This window comes from Coregonus clupeaformis, chromosome 9 (assembly GCF_020615455.1).
Source record: "Coregonus clupeaformis isolate EN_2021a chromosome 9, ASM2061545v1, whole genome shotgun sequence".
NCBI classification, from domain to species: domain Eukaryota; kingdom Metazoa; phylum Chordata; class Actinopteri; order Salmoniformes; family Salmonidae; genus Coregonus; species Coregonus clupeaformis.
Genome location: NC_059200.1, coordinates 53,709,831 through 53,727,822, shown reverse-complemented (window position 1 = coordinate 53,727,822; position 17,992 = coordinate 53,709,831). Strand labels below are relative to the sequence as shown.

General features: G+C 43.0%; 1 protein-coding gene across 2 annotated transcripts in view; it reads right to left on the bottom strand.

Moving 5' to 3' along the window:
- LOC121574096 (peripheral-type benzodiazepine receptor-associated protein 1) overlaps positions 1-17,992 on the bottom strand; it is a 205,363-nt gene that overhangs the window by 100,642 nt on the left and 86,729 nt on the right. For both annotated transcript variants that reach the window (XM_041886692.2, XM_041886693.2), the window contains one exon: positions 1,653-1,760. In XM_041886692.2, coding sequence (XP_041742626.2) covers positions 1,653-1,760 — 108 coding nt within the window. The remainder of the gene's footprint in view (positions 1-1,652; positions 1,761-17,992) is intronic.

The following is a 17,992-nucleotide window of genomic DNA, read 5'->3' as shown; positions in this document are numbered from 1 at the left end:
GGGCGTGGATCAGAAAACCAGTCAGTATCTGGTGTGACCACCATTTGCCTCATGCAGCGCAACACATCTTCTTCACATTGAGTTGATCAGGCTGTTGATTGTGGCCTGTGGAATGTTGTCCAACTCCTCTTCAATGGCTGTGCGAAGTTGCTGGATATAGGCGGGAACTGAAACACGCTGTCTTACACATTGATCCAGAGCATCCCAAACATGCTCAATGGGTGACATGTCTGGTGAGTATGCAGGCCATGGAAGAACTGGGACATTTTCGGCTTCCAGGAATTGTGTACAGATCCTTGCGACATGGGGCCGTGCATTATCATGCCGAAACATGAGGTGATAGCGGTAGATAAATGGCACGGCAATGGGCCTCAGGATCTCGTCACGGTATCTCTGTGCATTCAAATTGCAATCGATAAAATGCAATTGTGTTTGTTGTCCATAGCTTATGTCTGCCCATACCATAACCCCACCACCACCATATGGCACTCTGTTCATAACGTTGACATCAGCAAACTGCTCGCCCACACGACGCCATACACGATGTCTGCCATCTGCCTGGTACAGTTGAAACCGGGATTCATCCGTGAATAGCATATTTCCCCAGCGTGCAAGTGGCCATCGATGGTGAGCATTTGCCCACTGAAGTTGGTTACGACCCTGTTGAGGACGACGAGCACACAGATGAGCTTCCCTGAGACGGTTTCTGACAGTTTGTGCAGAGATTCTTTGGTTGTGCAAACCCACAGTTTCATCAGCTGTCCGGGTGGCTGGTCTCAGATGATCCCGCAGGTGAAGAAGCCGGATGTGGAGGTCTTGGGCTGGTGTGGTTACACTTGGTCTGCGGTTGTGAGGTGAGTTGGACGTACTGACAAATTCTCTAAAACGACATTGGTGGTGGTTTATGGTAGAGAAATGAACATTAAATTCTCTAGCAACAGCTCTGGTGGACATTCGTGCAGTCAGCATGCCAATTGCACGCTCCCTCAAAACATCTGTGGCATTGTGTTGTGTGACAAAACTTCTCATTTTAGAGTGGCCTTTTATTGTCCCCAGCACAAGTTGCACCTGTGCAATGATCATGCTGTTTAATCAGCTTCTTGATATCCCACACTTGTCATATGGATGGATTATCTTGGCAAAGGAGAAATATGCGCAATTTGTTTTAGACAAAATAAGCTTTTAGTGTGTATGGAACATTTCTGGGACCTTTTATTTTAGCTCATGAAACATGGGACCAACACTTTACATGTTGCGTTTATATTTTTGTTCAGTATACAGTATGTATTAACGTATCATGAGAAATATTGTAGTGAGGCAACATGAGACGTGACACTTTACTCCAAAACAGGAGTTGATTCTCTCTAGCGCCCTCTAAAAAACGTCCACCATGTTTTCCAAAATATTTTAGAACATGTCCGATATCTGCGCTCTGATTGGAGGATTCCTAAGGATTGCCCACAGGGTTGTGCTGCTGATCAAAATTGCTCATTTTCAATGGAAAAAAGTTACTGCAACCATTGTAGGCAACATTACTCTGCAATATTGCCTTAAAGAATTGTGAGTTTATCATAAGCTTTAGTCTAGACGAGGCCTCTACCTAGCCCCTAGTTCTTGTCCAGACCTCTAGTCTAGTCCCGGTAAACACTCACCAGCAGGTCGTTCTCCTCTCTCAGGTTGGTGCAGGTCTTCTCCATCTCATCCAGAGCTCGCAGCAGCTCAGAGTTCTGATGCACCAAGAACCCATAGTCAGTGCCATTCTGGAAGATAGAACACACACATCAATATCAAGTACACGCTCCCACTCCACATTTACAAGTCTTGCCAGGACATTACATTAAAGATGGAATCTGCATTAGGGGAAACAGTGCCACTGTCCGCCCCCAGCACCGTTGTTATTGTTTTAGTTTTGTGAACGAAACGGCGGTGAGGTGTGTCAAGCAGTGTGGTAAAAACATTGCAGCACATATTCTGCTGTTCTATCACGCATGCAATTACAGTGCCTTGCTAAAATATTCATCCCCCTTGCCGTTTTTCCTATTTTGTTGCATTACAACCTGTAATTTAAACTGATTTTTATTTGGATTTCATGTAATGGACATACACAAAATAGTGAAGAAAAAAATTACTTGTTCAAAAAATTCTAAAAAATAAAGAACGGAAAAGTGGTGCGTGCATATGCATTCACCCCCTTTGCTATGAAGCCCCTAAATAAGATCTGGTGCAACCAATTACCTTCAGAAGTCACATAATTAGTTAAATAAAGTCCACCTGTGCAATCTAAGTGTCACATGATCTGTCACATTATCTCAGTATATCTACACCTGTTCTGAAAGGCCCTAGAGTCTGCAACACCACTAAGCAAGGGGCACCACCAAGCAAGCGGCACCATGAAGACCAATGAGCTCTCCAAACAGGTCAGGGACAAAGTTGTGGAGAAGTACAGATCAGGGTTGGGTTATAAAATAATATCCGAAACTTTGAACATCCCACGGCGCACCATTAAATCCATTATTACAAAATTGAAAGAATATGGCACCACAACAAACCTGCCAAGAGAGAGCCGCCCACCAAAACTCACAGACCAGGCAAGGAGGGCATTAATCATAGAGGCAACAAAGAGACCAAAGATAACCTTGAAGGAGATGCAAAGCTCCACAGCGGAGGTTGGAGTATCAGTCCATAGAACCACAAGAAAAAAATAAGCATATGGAAGAAGGTACTCTGGTCAGATGAGACTAAAATTGAGCTTTTTGGCCATCAAGGAAAACGCTATGTCTGGCGCAAACCCAACACCTCTCATCACCCCGAGAACACCATGGTGGTGGCAGCATCATGTTGTGGGGATGTTTTTCCATCGGCAGGGACTGGGAAACTGGTCAGAATTGAAGGAATGATGGATGGTGCTAAATACAGGGAAATTCTTGAGGGAAACCTGTTTCAGTCTTCCAGAGATTTGAGACTGGGACGGAGGTTCACCTTCCAGCAGGACAATGACCCTAAGCATACTGCTAAAGCAACACTTGAGTGGTTTAAGGGGAAACATTTAAATGTCTTTGAATGGCCTAGTCAAAGCCCAGACCTCAATCCAATTGAGAATCTGTGGTATGACTTAAAGATTGCTGTACACCAGCAAAACCATCCAACTTGAAGGAGCTGGAGCAGTTTTGCCTTGAAGAATGGGCAGAAATCCCAGTGGCTAGATTTGCCAAGCTTATAGAGACATACCCCAAGAGACTTGCAGCTGTAATTGCTACAAAGTATTGACTTTGGGGGGAGGGGGGGGGTGAATAGTTATGCACGCTCAAGTTCTGTTTTTTTATCTTATTTCTTGTTTGTTTCACAATAAAAAATATGTTGCATCTTCAAAGTGGTAGTCATGTTGTGTAAATCAAATGATACAAACCCCCCAAAAATCAATTTTAATTCCAGGTTGTAATGTAACAAAATAGGAAAAATGCCAAGGAGGGTGAATATTTTCGTGTTTGTTGCTTGCAGTAACGTCTTTTTTGTTGTAATATCCCAAAGGGATGTGGCAGTTTCACCATTAAGGAGTCCAGCTTTAAGATACAATCTTCAATATTTACTGCTGTTCAATAATAATTTCAGCTTTCTAGCAAACCAGTGGTGTGGCTGCCGTACTTTTGGTGATTCATCTTTTGGAGCCCATGATGAATCTCTGCACTGCAGTAGAGATTGCTTACTGCTTCCAGACCACTTTCTTATTACAGACCACATTCTCATGATGACACATAACATTCAGCTGCTCCTGTCCTCCAGGGGAAACATACTCCCACAGTCCCCACAGCCTCCCGCCTCTCCCTCCATAGCCCCTATACAGCCTCCCTCCTCTCCCAGTCTGTCAACCACTGTTGTATTGTTTGTACTCTCTAACCAACGCTGCTGCTCTTACAACCAACACTGCTCTCAGGGTAGTGGATGACAGCTCAATGAGTGGGCCTTTTCATTAGAGAAGGCTCAACCAGACCACCACACTGCAGCCTGCCTGGCTGGCACTGAACTCCTAGAACCTGTTATTGAGTCACACTCAGAGCAGGGAGAAGAAAAGGGGTAAACGCTGTCCTCACATGGCATGGTAGTGAGAAGAAAGATGAGAGAAGGAAGTACAGTAGAAACTAAAGAGAGATCGCAAACACATTTCTGGCAAAGCTAAAAAAGCGACAGTATAATCCGCCATGCCCTCCCTCCATCTTAACTACATCTGGTCTGACATACATCTGAGACGTAATCATGGACTCGGAGGCTTTATGGATTTAGCGGTTACTTGTCCTTGTCAACCCCTTTGCACAACACAAACAAGCTCGCTATCCTCAGAGCCTCCAATGAACGGCCAGCTGGACGGACCGTTGGAGGGGTGACACTTTCAAAACACTACATCCCTGATTAAATGACTGAGGGATGAATGGAGTGAGCAGCCTGGCAGAGTTGAGGGTCTGATGGAGAGAGAGCAGATGGATAGACAGAGGAGCTGGATGTGAGATGGGTGTTAGTCCTTGGAGTCAATCAATCAGTTAGTAGCCCCTGGGCAAACACCTCCTCCAACACACTGTTTCCCCGACTAAGGGTAGTGTGTTATACTGTAGCCGACTAGCAGAGTAATAAGGGTCATCTGGGTTTGCCATCGGACAGAGCGCTAGTGTTGCATGGTATACCAAAACTTCTTTACTTTTTGATACAAAAAATAATAATAAAAAACAGTTCGGTAGTGGAATTTTTGTAACGTTCGGAACTTCTGTCAAATGTGTCTCACGTGAATGAGAGGATCAGGTCTGTCTATCAGCGCAGTCCCTTTATAGCACAAAGAGTCTAGTATAATAATATATATAATATGCCATTTAGCAGACACTTTTATCCAAAGAGACTTACAGTCATGCGTGCATACATTTTTGTGTATGGGTGGTCCCGGGGATCGAACACACTACCTTGGCGTTACAAGCGCCGTGCTCTACCCAGACAGCTCCACTCATTCATTGCTAGAGCTGTCTGGGCTGCATTGTTATTTCCCCACTCAAGCTGCACAGAAGAATAATGCATGTAGAAATGTTGAAACTGTTCGCAAAACAATGTCCATACAGGCTACAACACGTGTACAATGCAAGACGATACCGGTAGCTTCCAGCTTCCTTTAATTGTAGGCTAACGTTCCTTGCTGGTTTACAGCTGAAGCAAACATTACTTCACTTCCCTAGTACTTTCTGATAATATGCTAACCAATATACTGATTTCAAAGCTGATTGTCACTAAAAACGTTATTAATTAACTTAGTCTCCCTCGCCACTAAAAACCAATCCACTTCTTTATCTCCCTGACCTCCCGTCTAGTTTCCACTTGATTCCATAAACACAAAATCAGATACCCAAGCCACTTTCTGCCTCCTACATGAAATAATTACTTTCTTAAAGAGACAGCGCATACTTTAATAAAAGAAGAGATGGCTTCTTCTGTGCAAATGTTGTTGATCAGTACAATAAAAGAATATGTTCTCCTGGCAATTGCCAATAAAATAAGTCCTACATGGAAGCGATTGTTTGTCATGTGTAGCCTCATTAAATCACCTAAAGCAAGCCCAATAATTCAATGCATGCACACAATCCTATCGAATAATATGCATTCAACTGTATTGTGACTAGACCATTTTTTAAATCGACTTTAAGTTAACAAACATATCAACAAACAAAATAGTCACATGCAAACAAGCATACATACAAACCTTTTACATTGCCAGTAATCCTAAACAGACATCAAATAAATTAATAATACAACAAGTTTTAATTGCCTTTTTGTTTTCATTTTTAGTTAAAGTAGTGCCATATTGTTTAAATTCATTCAAGTTAGGTTTTGAATTAGTCCATTTGCATTTGTGAATATGAAATGTTCCTAATATTATTAGCAGTTGAATTAAATATACTACATCTTTATCAATGTCAGGATTTCAGAAATAAATAATTATATAAAAAACATTAAATTGTACAACCTGTCCTATTTTCTTTGTAACAAAGTTATGTCTGTCAATCCCCCAAATTCTACTATAAATACAGGTAAAAAACTAATGAAAAATTGTCTCCTTCTCCATTCCATGTATGGACTTTCTTTTATATAATGTACGTTTTCATTGCTTGCTAGTAAATCAATAAATCATTCTTCTTTTAAAAAAGGTTGGATGTGTCTGACTATTCATTAACAGGAGTCGACAAGTTTTTTCTGGCTCAGAGGTCTATAGCCTAATGCGCTAATGTTGTGTCAAATGGACAATGCGCCAATCCCCTCCAACCTGGGATGGTATAATTTAACACTTTTCTTAATTTATAGACTAATCAACGCTGATCAGACCCGGTCCTGGCCGATATGCCGCCCTAGGCAAGTCCAAAAAAATTGCGGCCCTCCTATCCCCACAAAGTAGAATAGTAGCCTAGGGCGGCATATAATTCACTTTTATGAATACCTATGTGGTAGCCTACCGTTTGTGAAACAGGCAATTTACAGTTCATCCCTGTCATTTTGTTACATTAATGTTAATGCATGTATTAATTACAGTAATTTACCGTTCTCATTCTCGGAGTGGAAACGTTGTTTGCAGAGTTCATAACCTGCTGCACTTGTGAGAAACAAGTTTAGGCTTATTTCATACCACCATTTACACGCTCTATGTGAGCAATGAGAATGTGTCTGGTTTCTCTGTCCTGTTAATATTGACGCAGCGCGCTCGCCTCAGCAGGCAAGTACCTGGCTTGCTTCTCGCGAATGTCAAATGTAGGAAAGTGTCCAGCTGGGCTTCTCAGTAAAAAAAAAAAATCACCTCACACATTAAGACAACAAAGGGCTTCGCAGTAAAAAAAATATTCACCTCACACAGTAAGTCACCAAAGTTTTTTTTAAAAAATCCATTCAAATTATAATAGTTCCTCACAGTATTTGAAACATCTTTCCAACACTCTCCCCCTCGACAATTAGTATCGCTGATAAATAGTATATGGACATGTTGCGTGTATTTGTCTCTATTTAATGATTGTCAATTTCATCTTCCTACTATAGCATAGCTGTCCCCTTCATACTTTCCTTGTCAATTCATTATCTTATAGCCTACTTTCAGAAAGCCTAAGGTTTTTTAAAATACGTTTTAAGGAAATGATAAATATTTGCTCATGTCTGGCATACGTTGCTGGCTTTGATTGACGGGTGCTTTTTCCGGGGTGTGCATGTATGAGTTTGTTGATTCTCTCTACAGGCCATTAAAAAAGTTTTCTAAAGTAGTCTGTAATCTCATGATTTAATCTTGTAAAAGGCCTATTTTCAGGAGTTTAGGCTACATTGAAGAACACATGCCAATGCCATCGAATGACCGCAGCAGCAGGCTTTGTGACGTTATGCGAATATTTCGGGAAAATTGGGAGAAAACGCATCGGAGAAAACCCATAGGAACATATTGAGTTGCACCCCCTTTCGCCCTCAGTACAGCCTCAATTCGTCGCATGGACTCTACAAGATGTTGAAAGCGTTCCACAGGGATGCTGGCCCATGTTGACTCCAATGCTTCCCACAGTTGTGTCAAGTTGGCTGGATGTAATTTGGGTGGTGGACCATTCTTGATACACACGGGAAAATGTTGAGTGTGAAAAACCCAGCAGCGTTGCAGTTCTTGACACACTCAAACCGGTGCGCCTGGCACCTACTACTATACCCCATTCAAAGGCACTTAAATCTCTTGTCTTGGCCATTCACCCTCTGAATGTTTTGTACACGCAGTATATATCTTTATTTTGACTCCGTTAATGTTGTGTTAATACGAAAATGCGACAGATCCTCGCCAACCTGGCACTTCTTAATTTGTTGATTCATATTTATAAGTAATAACCTGAATAATAATGAAATACCATGATAATAACAAGTTGTAATAGGTTGTTTCAAATTGGTTTTTATTAAGAAGCATATCCATGTAAACAGGTGTACAAACATAATTGTGACCCCCCCCCCCCTCCCCCCGAATAGTTAAATCGGTGACCATGTCCGTAACCTCAAATTCCATCACAGCCCTATATCTTGATTTACCCAGTTTATCAATAGCGATTTACCATTCAAATACATTTTTACCATTATGTTGTTTTGTAGTTAGATTGGTAAAAACAAAGTCAAATAGATTGTATGATTGTATCATTGATTCATTAATGCTGTCTCAAAAATAATTGGCATACAAATGTTCAAATGTAAAGATATTGAACTCAAAAGATGTCCAACGACTGAACAGAGCGAGAGAGAGTGTGTGTCTACCTCCAGAATACTCTGGAGATCTAGCCTGTTAATATGCAATACAACTCCCCCATAATGAAACCAGCACATCGTTAGTAAAGACATACAGCAGTGCAACATCATGCAATGTGATGAAATACAACGCAAAGTAATAAGAACAGGATTGATTGGCAGACAGATGAGGGGAAAATAGAGATCAGACATCAAAAACACAATTTCAGACTGTGTTACTACAAAATCTCCCAACTTGTGAGCTTGATCGCCTCATATGCCTCAGAAGGGCTTTGTTTCCATGGTTACGGCTCTTGTTGATGATGGCATGCATGGTGTTACCATGCCAGTCTCTGGAGGTGCCTAACGGTCAGTAAATGCTACCTGTATTATACAGTGCATTCAGATAGTATTCAGACCCCTTGACTTTTTCCACATTTTGTTATGTTACAGCCTTATTCTAAAATAGATTAAAATTGTTTTTTACCCTCATTGGCTGTGTGCTTAGCGGCGTTGTCCTGTTGGAAGGGGAACCTTCGCCCCAGTCTGAGGTCCTGAGCGCTCTGGAGCAGGTTTTCATCAAGGATCTCTCTCTACTTTGCTCCATTCATCTTTCCTCGATCCTGACTAGTCTTCCAGTCCCTGCCGCTGAAAAACACCCCCACAGCATGATGCTGCTACCACCATGCTTCACCGTAGGGATGGTGCCAGGTTTCCACCAGACGTAAACGCTTGGCATTCAGGCCAAAGAGTTCCATCTTGGTTTCATCAGACCAGAGAGTCTGAGTCCTTTAGGTGCCTTTTGGAAAACTCCAAGCGGGCTGTCATGTATCTTTTCCTGAGGAGTGGCTTCCGTCTGGCCACTCTACCATAAAGGCCTGATTTGTGGAGTGCTGCTGAGATGGTTGTCCTTCTGGAAGGTTCTCCCATCTCCACAGAGGAACTCTGGAGCTCTGTCAGAGTGACCATAGGGTTCTTGGTCACCTCCCTGACCAAGGCCCTTCTCCCCCTAATTGCTCAGTTTGGCCGGGTGGCCAGCTCTAGGAAGAGTCTTGGTGGGTCCAAACTTCTTCCATTTAAGAATGTTGGAGGCCACTGTGTTCTTGGGGACCTTCGATGCTGCAGACATTTTTTGGTACCCTTCTTCAGATCTGTGCCTCGACACAATCCTGTCTCGGAGCTCTACGGACAATTCCTTCGACCTCATGGCTTGGTTTTTGCTCTGACATGCACTGTCAACTGTGGGACCTTATATAGACAGGTTTATGCCTTTCCAAATCATGTCCAATCAATTGAATTTACCACAGGTGGACTCCAATCAAGTTATAGAAACATCTCAAGGATGATCAATGGAAACAGGATGCACATAAACTCAATTTCGAGTCTTATAGCAAAGGGTCTGAATACTTATGTAAATAAGGTATCTGTTTTTCATTTTTAATAATGGGGTATTGTGATGAGGGGAAAAAATGAATTTAATCAATTTTAGAATAAGGCTGTAACCTAACAAAATGTGGAAAAAGTCAAGGGGTCTGAATAGTTTCTGAATGCACTGTAAGTCAACACTAATGACCAGCTGTTTGACTGTCTTTCCAGCTGATGTGCCTGTGTGTTCCTCCTCCAAGGATTCCTCCTTCTGTATTTAACCTATAACCCAGACCAGCCTGGCTCTCTAAAGGATTGGTGCATTTACATTTCAGTGCTGATTGGTGGTGCCAGAAGCCACAGATGCTGTTGGGTGAAAGCAGACAACATTTGGACTGGTGCTCTCAACAGGGCTTATCTGGTGATGAAAACAGCAACAATATTTAGCTAGGCCTCAACCAAAACAGCCCAATAGACAGATACCTATGACATTATGTTTGGCCATCCATTTTAGATGACATGTTCCTGTAAAAAAATAAAAAATCTGACTCAGTTTGTGGGGATGAATTGGCAGAGCTGACACTGATGTAGAAATGAATGATGGTCCTCTCTCGTGCTGGCAGCCCTGCTAAAGATGATGAATGGATGGGTGGATGGATGGATACACTGACTACAGGAATGGATGTCTGTCACAGTTGTACTGCTACCGGAATATCAAATCTATTCTAAAAACTCCATTACTCCCCAAATGAGTCCAGCACTAGTAGTGATCGATAGTTACATAGCGATACTGAATTGTTTTTCTAGGTAGCAAATGACTGAAAAAAAATCTACTTTTCTTATGCTCTCTTGTCTCTCTGCAGCAGACATACACTGAGTATACCAAACATTAGGAACACTCCTAATATTGAGTTGCACCTCCCCTATGCCCTCAGAACAGCCTCAATTCATCAGGTCATGGACTCTACAAGGTGTCAAAAGTGTTCCACAGGGATGCTGGCCCATGTTGACTCCAATGCTTCCCACAGTTGTGTCAAGTTGGCTGGATGTCCTTTGGGTGGTGGATCATTCTTGATACACACGGGAAATCGTAGAGTGTGAAAAACCCAGCAGCGTTGCAGTTCTTGACACACTCAAACCGTTGCGCCTGGCACCTACTACCATACACTGTTCAAAGGCATTTGAATATTTTGTCTTGCCCATTCGCCCTCTGAATGGCACACATACATAATCCATGTCTCAATTGTCTCAAGGCTTAAAAATATTTATTTAACCTGACTCCTCCCCCTCATCTACACTGATCGAAGTGGATTTAACAAGTGACATCGATAAGGGATCATAGCTTTCAACTGAATTCACCTGGTCAGTCTATGACATGGAAAGAACAGGTGTTCTTAAGGTTTTGTATACTCAGTGTATAGTGAGCAATATGTTTGGAACATCAAATCGTAATATAACCGCAGTATCGAATCGCAATACATATCGTAACAGCACCTAAGTATAGTGATTCCCAGCCCTAAGCACTAGCAGTTTTCTATCAAGACAGATAGATGTGATTGCTGCATGAAGGTATGCACATTTTGGACAGTTATTGAAAGTGAAAAATTTTCTTAAGACGCACATTTGCTCCTGACTGCATGTGCTAGCATATAAATATAATTAATAGAAAGGGGGTCACCATTCAACTCAATGATGGCATGATGGACTGGTGGCCATTGCGAGTGTACCCATAGGAGCAAAGCAGGAAGTAGAAGCAGGAAGTAAAAGCAGGAAGTAAAAGCAGGAAGTGTACCCATCAATATGTGCTGTGATTTGTTGATTCAACTCAACTGACATTACAAAAAATACATACCATTGAATGAGCCACATCAGATAACATCATTTGAATTAACATTCTACATTACCATGGACATTTTTGCATCACAATACCAGGCAGCAATTGCGAGTGTACCAATGCGTTTAACAGGCAAATTGCCAGGGTCAGCGGTTCCAAGCCCATTCTATTCATTCTATTTGTATGTGTGCTGCTGCTGCAAAAGGTGTTGCCTAGGCAACCAAAGACTTAATTGCTACAAGATCTTGCTTGTTTCAGCAAGGAGCAACCAAGTTTCATCATATTGTAAAGAGTCCGTGTTACCCCAGAAACGGACTCAACCACATGAATGCCCGGCCGTCACATCTTCAGTCAGCTGTTCGTTATGGTTATGATAATGGTTATGATAATGGTTATGATAATGGTTATGATAATGGTTATGATAATGGTTATGATGGTTATTTTATTATCATGACGGTCTTCATCCCTAACTGTCGGTTAGACGGTCATACGGTAATTGGGCCGGCCCTACTTCACCATACACAGGCTTAAGACTAATCCCACTGATTTGCTTTTCTCAGCAAGTGCCAGGGGAAGAGTTGGCCTAGCTATCGAGCTCAGTGGTGAAGCACTGTGTCCTTGAGATATTTCCAGCCCGCCGGTTTTTACCAGCCACAGTCCCTGTGTCCCTGTTAGTGCCGTCTTGCCAAGTTGGCAAGACACCACAAACAGATCTGAGACCAGACGAACTGTATCCTAGTGTCCTGGTATGACCCAGCGGAGAACTCCACTTTACTAAGGCCCAATCCATCAGGTCAGATGCAGCCCTGCTCCAGCCCAGCCCAGACAGAATGAGCTCAGCCTCAGCCTGGTCTTTATACTGATGTCTAATGGTGATGGAGCCCATCCACATCCTGTCATTGTGTCCTAGGAGGCCTATTGGTTGGAGTCTGGAGCCTCTCTTTTAGGAGTGATGTATTAGCCCGTTCCATTCCCTTCTAGCAGAGTGGTGGTGTAGCTAGTACTTCATGGTTCTATTCCAAATGGCACCCTATTCCCTATATAGTGCACTACTATGGGGCTCTGGTCAAAAGTTGTGCACTATATAGGTAATAGGGTGCCATTTGGGACATAAACCATGTGTTTGCGGTCTGTTTATGTTCCCCTCCACAAACGGGCATGGTGACCCCTCTCAGACAAAAGAAGGGGCTGCAGGCTGTCTGTCAGGCTAGGTACGTACGCTCAGGGCCAGTGGTTTAGTATTCAGACTGCTCCTCTCCTCATCAGCTTTACACACCCACCCCCACACAGGCAGGGCTGGCTCGCTCATTGGCTCAGTAGGGCAGGCAGGCAGATTTAACTCAGCAGCAGAGCAGGTGTCCCTGAACCAGTATTCGCCAGACAGAGAGAGAGAGTGTAATAAGCCTGAGGCAAGGTGAGGCTGGCCCACCCCACATTCTACACCTCCCACACACTACACACCACAGACACAGATACAACACACACACACACACACACACACACACACACACTCCACCCCGCCTGGCTGTGGCCTGCACCAGTCAGTCCATAATCAGGCTGGCTGCAAACAGAGATAATTGAAAGCCGTCCTCTCTTTCTCTCTCTCGGTGTTTCAAAACACACGCTGACATCACCAGCCGGGGCCAACGCTGGTTGCCATGGTAACCTGGTTGTTTTCCACTCAGCAGAAGAAGTCATTTAAAAGGCCATCGAGATGTTGCTGTTTCAAAATGGATGTTACCAGACTCAGAGACTTGACCTAGTTACTACTGTATAGGTGTTAAAGAAAACAACTGTCGACAGAATCAAATGGAGCATCAATGAGGTAGACAGGATACAATATGAATATTACAAAGCTGATTGAATAATTCAATTAATTTTCATAAAAAATGCAGGGTGGAATTTTAAAAATGGCCTTTCTTGTGAGAATTGAATTGATGGTTAGGCCTATTCTAACGAAAACCCATTACAGCATTGTAAAACCCCCCAAAACATCCCATTGAGACGGAGCCTGTCCTCCAAGCCACTGTATGACTCCTGGTTTACCGTAGTGAAGCTGACAGGAGCCATGATGAGAGAGGAGACACTGGATCAGAAGAGCACACACACCCTGCACATCACCCTGACTGGTGCTGGTATGTCTGTCTGTGTCTGTCTGTGTCTGTGTGTGATGCTTCTGTGTGTGTGTGTGTGTGTGTGTGTGATGCTTCCGTGTGCTGTGAGAAACGTCAGTGTGGTCTAGGTCAGAGTGGCGTGTTTTCTTGATAGCGTATTTTTCGGGAGCACTACAGCGCGTATGGTTTCAGCCACCACCACAGAGGTACAGGTTTCAAGACTGGTCATTCAACTGAGACTGCTCTTCTCTGTGTCACGGAGGCTCTCCGCACTGCTAAAGCTAACTCTCTCTCCTCTGCTCTTGTCCTTCTAGACCTGTCTGCTGCCTTTGATACTGTGAACCATCAGATCCTCCTCTCCACCCTCTCCGAGCTGGGCATCTCCGGCGCGGCTCACTCTTGGATTGCGTCCTACCTGACCGGTCGCTCCTACCAAGTGGCGTGGCGAGACGCTGTCTCCGCACCACGTGCTCTCACCACTGGTGTCCCCCAGGGCTCAGTTCTAGGCCCTCTCCTATTCTCGCTATACACCAAGTCACTTGGCTCTGTCATATCCTCACATTGCCTTCTCCTATCATTGCTACGCTGACGACACACAACTAATCTTCTCCTTTCCCCCTTCTGATAACCAGGTGGCGAATCGCATCTCTGCATGTCTGGCAGACATATCAGTATGGATGACGGATCACCACCTCAAGCTGAACCTTGGCAAGACGGAGCTGCTCTTCCTCCTGGGGAAGGACTGCCTGTTCCATGATCTCGCCATCACGGTTGACAACTCCGTTGTGTCCTCCTCCCAGAGTGCGAAGAGCCTTGGCGTGACCCTGGACAACACCCTGTCGTTCTCCGCTACCATCAAGGCGGTGACCCGATCCTGTAGGTTCATGCTCTACAACATTCGGAGAGTACGACCCTGCCTTACACAGGAAGCGGCACAGGTCCTAATCCAGGCACTTGTCATCTCCCGTCTGGATTACTGCAACTCGCTGTTGGCTGGGCTCCCTGCCTGTGCCATTAAACCCCTACAACTCATCCAGAATGCCGCAGCCCGTCTGGTGTTCAACCTTCCCAAGTTCTCTCACGTCACCCCCGCTCCTCCGCACACTCCACTGGCTTCCAGTTGAAGCTCGCATCTGCTACAAGACCATGGTGCTTGCCTACGGAGCTGTGAGGGGAACGGCACCTCCGTACCTTCAGGCTCTGATCAGTCCCTACACCCAAACGAGGGCATTGCGTTCATCCACCTCTGGCCTGCTGGCTCCCCTACCTCTGCGGAAGCATAGTTCCCGCTCAGCCCAGTCAAAACTGTTCGCTGCTCTGGCACCCTAATGTTGGAACAAACTCCCTCACGACGCCAGGACAGCGGAGTCACTCACCACCTTCCGGAGACATTTGAAACCCCACCTCTTTAAGGAATACCTGGGATAGGATAAAGTAATCATTCTATCCCCCCCTTACCCCAACATGACCTGGACAGAAGCTACAAGGAAAGAAACAAAGAAAGACCATGCATGCCAAGCTCTGCTGCCGAATGACCTACGGTACCAGTGGTAACTGTCGTCCAGGAGCAGTGGTCGAGTCTCTCTAATGGGACTGAACACAGTCACAACTCATAAAACAAACCAGAACAAGGAACTTTTGAAAGAAACTGAGTTGAGGAAAATGAAAGCAACAACGTGTGCACACAAACCCTCAGAGGGGAAGCATCCGCTGAAAGGAAGCCAACATGTCAAAAGGAACAGTTCTGTTTGCAAATCAGACACAAGACTGGACATAGGACTTCACAGAGTTGAAAGAAGATGGTAATTCCAAAAGTAGCAAGCCCTTCTGACTTATTAAGAACTAAACTACTGAAAGCACCTGACTGAAAGACTATAAGACTTGACCTACACCTACCCGACTGACTGACATGACAACCCTGCTCCAGTCACTAACCAGTCTCTTTTCAGTCCAAGTTATTTTGGTTCACTATTTATTGAATATAAATGTATGGAAACTGTTTATTACGAGGAATCTCCCTTTAATTGTTTTCACGATACCTAGTGACCAATTGCTGGTTCACATAGTATTTAAGTGGTTAAGTAAAGATGGCGCTTCAGTTGAAGTTGATTTGAACAGGTGATAGGAGCCTGCTTAGAAGACGCCAAGGAGAAACAGTTTAACTATTGTAGCGCTTAAGGTTCCAACAATCTAAAAGCCACTTCCTTAGATGCTTGGAATCTGTTTTACACCTGGAATCTATTGCTTTGTTTTACCATTCATCAACTGGAATATGTGAGACAAATCTGGACATTCTTAAATTGTTATTAATAATAGATATATTTTTTTCATTTTATTTTTTTCTCACACCAAATACAAACATACACATACGAACAACAACAACTTACAGACGCACACAAACAACGACTACATCTCATCTGCCCAGACCCACATGCTCACAACCCCATGCCTACTGCCTGCATTACTGTTTTTACCACATGGTCTTAAATTCTACCAATTTGTTTTTCTTGGTCGCCCATGCTATTTCAATAATAAATCATTCAATTTTTCCATTGTGTTGATGATGGCAGATGAATTGATATCCACGTTTTTAATATACGTTTTTTCAAGATTGAGGAGAAGAGAATCGTCCAGCCCATTGTGTAATCTCACTACACCCCCATTTGCCATGTCTTGAAATATGCAGACAGACGGATTAAAAGTGTGTTTATATTGTAATACTTCTGACAGCCAGCTTTCTAGCTCTGCCCATAACTTTTGGACTTTATAGCATTCCCAGAAAGCATGGATTATTGAATCATTGTCAGTTTTACACTTAAGACATGACTCTGCCATTGTGCTGTAGAATTTGTGAATTTTGTCTCTTGTATAATAAGTTTTATACTGGATTAAATTACATTTTCGTTTAACTTTCCTTCCATCTTGTGTCTTGGTTCCAATAGTTTGCATTATTTCTAAGAGATTGTCATATGCTCTTTGCAAGTTTTTTTTTTTATATCTTACCTACCATATGAACATCCTTTTCTGACTCAAATAAGATTCCCTCAAGGTTTCTCTGATGTCCAAAAGATTTCAAATCAAAATGTTGTGATATGAAACTTTTAAGTTGCATGTATTTGAAACTATCTACATTGGTCAGTTCAAATTTACTTTTTAATTCTGTCATGGAAATACATGTATTTCCTGTTACCAAGTCATTAACGGTTTCTATACCTTTAGTTTTCCATGTGGGCCAATTTATCTGTACATTCTGAAAAGCTATCCATAGGGTTGTTTCATAATGTTGTGTTTTTAGGGAGTGATATTGGACCTTGTACAATACGTTTCATTTTCTTCCCTATTGTTATAGTGTTCTTAACTAAGAAGTTGTTAATGTTCCTAGCTTTATCCTTTGAAAATAGACACGTAAAAAGATTCTGGGGATGAGCATGCGCATCTTCAACAACTTCACTGTTCCTCTTTAGTGCATTTAACTATATGTCTCAAGTAAAAGCCTTAGGTAGCAAGTTGATACAATTCCAGGTTAAAACCACCCTCAGACTTAGGAAGATGTAAAACCTTCCTTTTTATTCTATGAATTGTATTAACCCATATACAGTCTGTTATGACCGCGTATACAAACCTGGACATTATTTTTGTGCTGAGTAATAAATTACATTTGAATTACAACAAGAACAATAACCTTTCAAGTCTTTTAATGGGAAAACATATTGGAACCAGTCCTAAAAGCATCTAAGGAAGTAGCTTTTAGATTGTTGGAACCTTAGCCACTACAATAAACCACAGACAGACCCCACCACAGCTTTGTGAAGGACAAATCAAACAGCTTAAAACCCAGCCGCTGCCCCACCAGGTGGTGTCAGGATGAGACAACATGGCAGGTGCTTACAGGGCCATTAAAACAATGATTCAGTTCATTATTGTCTGGAGCCCAAGAATAAAACCACAACATACCAGGAGGGAGCAGCTCAGTTCAGTTCACGGTGACTTAGCCTCGCACCACACTGTACTACTAAACTGAACAAAAACATAAAACGCAACATGTAAAGTGTTGGTCCCATGTTTCATGAGCTGAAATAAAAGATCCCATAAATTGTCCATATGCACAAAAAGCTTATTTCTCTCAAATTTTGTGCACAAATTTGTTTACATCCCTGTTAGTGAGCATTTCTCCTTTGCCAAGATACTCCATCCACCTGACAGGTGTGGCATATCAAGAAGCTGATTAAACAGCATGATCATTAAACAGGTGCACGTTCTGCTGGGGACAATAAAAGGCCACTCTAAAATGTGCAGTTTTGTCACACAACACAATGCCACAAATGTCTAAAGTTTTGAGGGAGCGTGCAATTGGCAAGCTGACTGCAGGAATCTCCACCAGAGCTGTTGCCAGATAATTTAATGTTAATTTCTCTACTATAAG